This window comes from Halichoeres trimaculatus, unplaced genomic scaffold (genome assembly GCF_033239565.1).
Source record: "Halichoeres trimaculatus isolate MK-OKI-2021-1 unplaced genomic scaffold, fHalTri1.1 fHalTri1_scaffold_8, whole genome shotgun sequence".
Classification (NCBI taxonomy): Eukaryota; Metazoa; Chordata; class Actinopteri; order Labriformes; family Labridae; genus Halichoeres; species Halichoeres trimaculatus.
The window spans coordinates 6809280-6818142 of NW_027437186.1; the positions used below are offsets into that span (position 1 = coordinate 6809280).

The following is an 8863-nucleotide window of genomic DNA, read 5'->3' on the forward strand; positions in this document are numbered from 1 at the left end:
GATTTAGATTCAACATTTAAATTTATATATATATATATATATATATATATATATATATATATATATATATATATATATATATATATATATATATATATATATATATTATATTTTAACTTTTATATTTATATTTAAAATTTATATTTATATTGAGCATTAATATTTATATATAGCATTTAAGTGTGACATTTAATATTTACATTTAACTATTTAAGATATTTCTAAGATGACAAATATTGCTCTAAATGTCATAAAAGGTCACTAGAAAAAATCACACCCGTTTTTTTTGCGCATGGTTTGAAGGAAGGCTAAATGTGACAAAATGTTTTGTTTTTTTTTTCTTTTCTTTTTAGCATGCGCTGCTTTACAAACGGCCCCCCATAACTTTACTTATTACGGCCGATTAATTGGGCGGGCTCTAATTTAAGGACACCGTTTCCTTGAGCTTTAAGTTGTTCTGCATCTGGTTCCAAGATGAGGGTGCAGAGTACCCAAAGGTGCTTTTTTGAGCATTTGGGTTAGAGAGCGTAATGAGGTCCTGAGAATGCAGAGCCTGTCCAATAGTTTTCTGCATGATAAAAACATTAAAAGTGGGTAATCAGATAGATAAAGATAAAATATAGATACAAGTTTACCAATGTGTGAGCCTCTGGGTCACCTTATCCAACCTGAAGGTACAACTCCCAATGATTGGTCAGAGAGGTTTACTGTTCGTTATGAACCTCAAAAAGGCATGGTAGGCAGTATCAGCCACATTGAGACTCTGTGCAGAGCATCTATGTACAAAAGGTCTCCATAATCTAAAACAGGTGAAAAAGATTGCAGCAATAAAACACTTAAAAAAAAAAAAAATTGAAATAATCTCAAATCTCAGACAAAATCTTCAGGAACTGGATCTAACTGTCATGACTATTTTTTATGTAACTAGCCTCCAATAATTATTCACATTATGATAAGCATATGTAAGTTTAACTTTAATGTTACCATGACTTACAGTTAAACCATACCATCAGATTTATTTACCTCATCACCAAAACTCACCTTGACTGGACTTCAAGACTCCAAATCCAGAAATGTGGCCTCAGTGGAAAAACTGTGGGCTAGTGAAGTGGAGGTTGGTGATGATCAAATGTGCTTGGAAAGAAAAAAAACATCTAAGTTGGTGTCAACAAAACCCTAAAAGTTTCAAATATTCCTGAGCTAAAATTGTAAAAATACAGCTCTGACTCTGTGAAGCATCTGGTAATTGCAAAGTTGTTTTTTTCTTCTTGTTTGCAGAAGTGAGGGCTTAGGACGCAGGACGTCCTAGAGTCAAATTCATCAAGTGCCTGAGAGACTTTCTGAGCCTTTTGTGCCTCCTTTTCATATATGGGAATATCTTCAAATTTAGGATGGAGGAATCACCCAGAGCTCATCGGGTTCTGACGTAAACGCAAGCTTCCCAGGGGAAGCCTGCAAACACTGACCAGTAAACTACCTCTGTAACAGAAAAAATAAAAACATGCAAGCAAGAGCCTGGGTGTTGATGTTGCCAACAAAAATTTGCTTAAAGTTGAAAACACAGCCTTAACCAGCCAAAGGCTATTCATCTCTACACTAACATGTCATGTCAGTTTAAGCACTCAGTCCCTTTCCAGGTGATGTCCTTAAGCCCTGAGGGGCTCTGGGTTTGGGGTTTAGGGCTTAGAGAGGACACTGAGATTCAGACTTAGAGGCCATATGCACATCCTCTACTATAAGCTTTGGAGCCAGAGCGCCCTCTGTTGGACCGATAACCTGATGACTCCACCAAAACCACTCAAGCTTTCTTCTCTTTACACTGTGAAGATGACCGTTGAGATGACTCCTCCTCTTCCTGCTGCTTCACCGTGGGGAACTAACAGATCTCAGCGTTTATTTCATCTGAACAGCCCTTTTGAAACAGCTTTAAAAAGTGCTTCCTTGGATTAAACTTGATGCTGTACTTTATTAGTGACCATACCTGTGAGTTGGAGGAGGAGGAGAGGCCATGCTGAGCTGTTTTAATGGTGATTAATGGTGGGCGGGGCCAAAACTAACTGATCACCATCAGCTGTGGGGACACTGTGCTCAGCATCAGGCTGCAGGGTGACACTGAGGCTCAGGAAACTTTCAAACATTATTTCCACTGTGACGGTTTCTCAGAGAGCATCAGGAGGAGGTCAGTCTCTGAGCATGCTCAGGAAATGATGCAAACACCAGGAAGTGAACCAACAGGTCCTGCAGCTTCTGGGTGTGAAGAAACAAACATGAGTTTGTTCACTGCCGCTGTGAGCAGATCTGATCTGTGGTCAGAGTGTTGCTACCTCACAGGAAACACAAGCATTTACAGGGTGCATGATGGGACAGAAGACGCTGCTGCTCCTCTCTCTGCTTGGTGTTCTGGGTAAAAAACAAACTTCCAAACTAACTATTTAAGACGTGATTTTAAACTGTCTCACTGTTTAAATGTTGTGGATGTTTAAAGTTCTGAACCTGAGCTTAGTTTTTTGTCCATGTGTGTCTTAGTTACAGTTCTGCTGCTCATCACTTTTTAATGACCTTGCTTCGAACCCAAAATCCTGTACTCCCCCCAGATGAAAGCTCTTCTCCGCTCTGAACTTACAGCTGTTCTTCCAGGTGTTCTTTTTTTCACCTGGTTTTTCTCTCTAAGAGGACTACAGCTTTCTAGACAGCCTGCAGAAAGTCCTCTGAGATAGCAGTTTTTCTGACCACAAATGACTGCCATGACTCTGGAGATAGAAAGGGTTATTTTTGGACCAGGTTCTGTGTAGCTATAAGTTTCTCCTTTTTGAAGTCAAATTATTAATCAGAAGTTTCTGAAAAATAATTTCTGTCTTTGTGTCTCTGTGAGAGTGTGTTCTCCAAACTAGCTGACAGAGGGCTAGGAACTCTGATCAATTAATTTAAAGTTGGTGATGACTGAAGTTAAACATTGTTTAAAACTATTAACATAAAAATCCACTTCTCATGCAGTGAGCACAAGTTTTATTAGTGGCCAACAAGTCTGCCTTGAGACAGGACATATTATGTCCATATTATTATTATGCTCTAGACAGAGCCTTTTTAAAGCTGGTTTAAACTATTGGTGAAACTGGTTTTAAGCTGGTTAGTGGGACTTGTTCACGATTATAGTTCAAACTGTTTGGAGCTTGATGGTGAGGCTAGTTTAAGCTAGGTATTTTTTTGTTAATTGAACTCGTTGAAGCTGGTTGGTGAAACTGGTTTAAGAAAATTGGTGTAATAGATTTAATCTGGTTGGTGGTTAAGCTAGATTAAACTTCTTAGTTTAAAACTGTTTAAAGCTTATTGCTGTAACTGTTTGGGGCTGGTTGGTGTAACTGATTTAACAAAGTCAGTGGATCTGGTTTAAGATGGTTAGTGGAACTAGTCAAAGCTTATTGTTGGTAAAGCTAGTTGAAATGTGTTAGTTCAACTGGTTAAAGCTTATTGCTGGAACTGGTTGGAGCTAGTTTTAGCTAGTTGGAGCTTGTTGGTGAAGATGGTTCAAGCTGATTAGTGAAACTGTTTTAATCTGGTTGGTTAAACTGGTTTAATACGGTTGGTGCATCTGGTTTAAAATGCTTAGTGGAACTGGTTTGATCTGGTTGGTTAAACTGGTTTAATGGTGGATCTGGTTTAAGATGCTTAGTGGAACTGGTTTAATGAAGTTGGTTGAACTGGTTTAATCTGGGTGGTAAAGCTAATGGTAACATTTTTGTCCAACTGGTTAAAGCTTTTTGGTGGAACTTGTTGGGGCTGGTTAAAGCTGGTTGATGGAACTGGTCTAAGAAGATTGGTGTAATAAATTCAATCTGGTTGGTGGTTAAACTAGATTAAATTTTTTTTGTTCAACTGGTTAAAGCTTATTGCTTGAACTGGTTGGGGCTTGTTTAGCTGGTTGGTGGAACTGGTTTTAGAAGATCGGTGAAACTGGTTTATGATAGTTGGTGGAACTGTTTTAAAAGGTTTGTGGATCTGGTTTAATATGGTAAGTGGAACTAGCCAAAGCTTATTGTTGGCAAAGCTGGTCGAAACATGTTAGTTGAACTGGTTAAAGCTTATTGGTGGAACTGATTTGGGCTGGTTTTAGCTGGTTGGATTGTGTTTTTGAAGATTGTTCAAGCTTGTTAGTGAAACTGTTTTAAGCTGGTTGGTGGAACTGGTTTAAAATGGTGAGTGAAACTGGTTTATTCTGGTTGGTGGTAAGCTAATCGTAACTTTTTATTTCATCTGTTTAAAGCTTATTGGTGAAACTGGTTGGGGCTGGTTAAAGCTGGTTGGTGTAACTGGTTCAAGAAGATTGGTAAAACTGGTTTAAGAAGATTGGTGTAATAGATTTAATCTGGTTGGTGGTAAAGCTAGATTAAACTTTTTAGTTTAACTGGTCAAAGTTATGCTGTAACTTGTTGTTGCTTGTTTAGCTGGTTGGTGGAACTGGTTTAAGAAGATCAGTGTAACTGGTTAAAGATGGTACGTGTAACTGGTTTAATAAGGTCAGTGGACCTGGTTTAAGATGGTTAGTGGAACTAGCCAAAGCTTATTGGTGGTAAAGCTAGTTTAAACGTGTAGGTTAACTGGTTAAAGCTTATTGCTGGAACTGGTCGGGGCTGGTTTAGCTCATTGGTTGAATTGGTTTAAGATTAAACCAGATCTAGTTTAAGTGGTTAAGTGGTTCAGGGATCTGGTAGAAGCTGATTGTTACAGCTTTATCAGTGAAGTGAAGCAGCACTGTCATGTACCACCTCCTGCTCCTTCTCTGTGAGGAATAGGAGCCAATCAGCTGGTCTGAAAGGTCGACTCGGCTTGTGTTGTGGTTGTAGTCCTGGCACCTCCACCACCTGGTGTTTTCCACCAACTTTGCAGGCTCTTCTCACCCTGTCCCCTGAGAAGGCAGTGTGCAGAGTGAAGCACAGGCCCAGCTCCCTCGTGTCTATCCACTATGAAGACCAGAGCTCCTCCTTTGACCCTTCCGATGAACCAGTGCTGATTGGAGCGGACTGGTTGGAGCTGGTTGGACTGACTGATGGCCTTGGGTTGAATCCTTGTGTTGGGCTCAGCTAACCAGTAAACTCATAGGTTTCTTGTTGTCAGACATGACACGAGAGTTCTGTTCATGGCTCTGTGTGCTGATTGGTTGCTGTGGTTCTCTGAACTCACCTTTGTCTACTCAGCTTAGATCTGAAGCTGATAACTCTTTATCTTTATGCAAACAAGACGCGCATTTCCATCAGCCTGCTCTGATGATTTTCAGTTGATCCCTCTCCTTTCACACATGGACCAAACCCTTGAAAATGCACCAACAAATCAGTGAATTATAATCAAAGCTTCTGCTTCCTATAAAAAGTCTAAAAACATTGACTGAGTTGGTATGTGGATGCTGGGACTCTCATTGGGCTATGTCTCTGCTTCTGGTTGTCTGTTCCTACCAGGGCCAGGTGATAAGAATGTCCTAAAATAATCTGAAAAACATCTGAAGTTCCTCTATGAGTTAACTTAAACTGTAGGTTTCTTATGCTATAACCACTAAAGCTAACACAACAGTTACTGAGCTCCTCTCTGTTTGAAACATTCATGACGGTAAGTGTTTGTCGTCGAGGCTCCTACCTCAACACTCCTCAAAGGTTTATTTACCTACAGAAGTTTGAGGAGTGATGAGAGAATATGCTAAACCCTTTGTCAGAGCCTGCAAGGGATGATGGGAAGTGTTGGTGTTGACAGTAGGAGTGCAGTTCTGGTGCAGACAGAAAACTGGGAGGGGCCATTCTGCAGCTTGATGATCCTTTAACAGGGTTTTAAAAAGTATCTAACCCTGATGTGAGGGCCTCTAGTTTGTATATTGGTCAAGGTTTGGGTAAATAAACTGGTGAAATCAACTTAAAATGTGCTCTTATCTTCCTCCCCTGCAGAGGTGACGCTGGCCAGGGGCTTCTATCATGGCCACTCTATGCCTGGATCTCCACGCAACATCAGCAGCAATGACCACAACCTCCAGAGTGTCGTCCTCATCGCCACTTACTCCTTCAACAACCAATCAAATGACGCCTTCCTCTTCAAACCCTCTGCCATCCACAGAGCACAGCGACAGGTAGGACAGGAAACACAGCACAGTGTATGATATTTAAAGGTACAGTCTGTAGTTTTAAAGGCACAATGTGTAGAATTCAAACATAAGGTTTATTGAATAATTTGTCAAGTAATGCAAAAATGACTGTGTTCAATAAACCAGATTTCACCAGATTTCACCAGAGTTTAAAACTTATTTCATCATTTTCAAACAACTTCAAAATTTCAAACACATGGATCAGTCTCTCAGTCAAGTTTAGACTCTATTCCTTTAATTCTGGTAATGTTTTAAGATGGTAAAAAGCCGCTGATATTATTGATTTGATGTGGCTGTTAAAGTTCAGGTCTGAGTCAAATTTCACCCCTAGATTTCTAACCTACAGGCCCATGTTTGCTTGCCGTCATTGACACGTAGATCTGAGGGTCATCAGCATGGCTGTGGTAGGACACTTTTTTTTTTGTTTCTTTTTCCTCCGCTTATCTGGGTCTGGGTCGCGGTGCCATCAGCGAAGACCAATGACCCCTTTCCCATGCTACTTACATCAGCTCCTCTAAGGGGATACCAAAGCGTTCCCAGGCCAGTTGAGAGATATAATCTCTCCACCGATGCTGGAACCACCTCATCTGGCTCCCCTGGAGGAGCAGCGGCTCAACTCCGACCCTCTCCCAGATGTCCAAGCTACGAACCCTATCCCTAAGGCTGAGCCCACCCACCCTGCGGAGGAAACTCGTTTCAGCCGCTTGTATCCGCGATCTTGTTCTGTCAGTTACTGCCCACAGCTCGTGGCCAGGTGAGGGTCGGAATGAGACTGACCGGTAAATTGAGAGCCTTGCCTTCTGGCTCAGCTCTCTCTTCACCACAACAGACCGGTATAGCATACGCATCACTACCGACGCAACCCCAATCCGTCTGTCAACCTCTCGCTCCATTTTACAGTCACTCCTGAACAAGACCCTGAGATACTCGAACTCCTCCACTTGGGACAAAGACTCTCTCCTGACCTGGAGTGGGCAGTCCACCCTTTTCTGACTGAGAACCATGGCCTCGGACTTAGAGAAGCTGATCTCCATCCCAGCTGCTTCCCACTCGACTGCAAACCGCCCCAGTGCGAGCTGGAGATCAGTGTTTGATGAGGCCGACAGAACCACATCGTCTGCAAAAAGCAGAGATGGGATCCTGAGACCCCGAACCTGACTCCCTCCGCCACTTGACTGTGCCTAGAAACCCTGAGCATAAAAGTAATGAACAGAATCGAGTAGGACACATTATAGTTGTGTATTAGCTGACCTAATAGAAGCATGAACAAATTGAATAATAGGGGTCCCAGGATCGAACCCTGGGGAACCCCACAGGTCAGGGCCATTTGGTCTCAGACACAGTTACCAATTTCAGCAAAGAAAGTCCTGTCCTTACGATAGGACTTGAACCAGTAGGGAGGGACACTGCACATAAATAAACATGTCATGAAAATGTAAATGCACCCGAGTTAGCCAAAAGGCTAGTTTACATCGGCTGCCCCCCCTGCCAGAGCAGTATAGGCTAATACCTGGTAGGTACATTGTTAAGTCAGTAAGCTGTTGGTATGCAACTTTTTCTAAATTAATGTTTATTTTCAACAGTTAACCAACTGAATGGATATGTCTGTGTGTTTCAGGTTGTGAAGGGGCTTCGATACAACGTAGATTTTGAGATTTCCAGAACGGTCTGCCGTAAACACAACGACAAGAACAACAACGATCTGACTAACTGTGACTTTCAGCCCAAGGGTCCTCTGCACCAGGTGAGTACAGGACAGGTGTACACCAATGCTTTAATCACCACTATAGATCCTGTTAGAATCAATCTGTCCCAGATGTTATGATGTGTGATCTAACCACCTGTCATCCTACAGTCATTCGACCCTGAGACAGTCATGGGACAGAGAGGCTGTCTTTGTTTTTTCTCTCACTCTCTCCTTAACATACATTCCAGTTTTAAATTGTGTCATTGTTTTTAGCCTCTATATGTGTCTACTTAAAGTTTTTATTTCACCTTGATATAACTGGTGGTGTTACGTTCAATTAGTAAGAAATTCTGCAGATATTCTGAAGGAAATGTAAAAACAAAGCTCTGTTTGTCCTTTGCTGAGGGGACAGTTGACTATCCCATCTAACAGCTACGACATGACCACCTGACAGTCAAACCCACACTGACCCCCTACGGATGAACCATTCTCTTCCAGCTTTGATTTGGTACATCAGAGCTATCAGATGAAGCTAAAAGACCTTGACACAGCCAGTTAGGTTGCCCCCTGGTGGTTGTTATGAAGAATCCAGGAAGTAGATTTCTGACTTTAAAGCTACCTTCACTTTGAGCGATAAAGAAATGTGCTCACATGTAAACAAAAAAACAGATTTATTTTTTTGTTAATATGTCACATTTATAGTAGTTGAAGGCTTTTCATGTGAAATGTGAAAGTGAAATGACACTTCCTGTTGTGTCTTTTTCAGACATTCCAGTGTCATTTGGAGGTCTGGGTGATTCCCTGGCTTAAAAGAAACACAATTGAGTTGTTTGAGTGTAAACCCTGAAACCACCAGCTACGTTCTCCATCTTCATCCTCCATCTTCATCCTCCATCTTCATCCTCCATCTTCATCCTCCATCGTCATCTTTTATTGTTTCCTGATAGAGTTCACCTGTTACAGTACAACTCACCTGTCTGATCTGCTGCTGTCACCTCATCTCCTCTGTAAAGCTAAACTGTTCACACACAATGAATCCAGAACATGTAATAAAT

At 41.4% G+C, this 8863-nt stretch overlaps 1 protein-coding gene across 1 annotated transcript; it reads left to right on the forward strand.

Moving 5' to 3' along the window:
- The first annotated feature begins 1878 nt into the window (after positions 1-1878).
- Positions 1879-8863, forward strand: cst7 (cystatin f). The gene is made up of 4 exons (XM_074676214.1): positions 1879-2404; positions 5928-6106; positions 7740-7865; positions 8575-8863. The coding sequence occupies exons 1-4, from the start codon at positions 2356-2358 to the stop codon at positions 8653-8655; spliced, it is 435 nt and encodes a 144-aa protein (XP_074532315.1). The 5' UTR covers positions 1879-2355; the 3' UTR covers positions 8656-8863.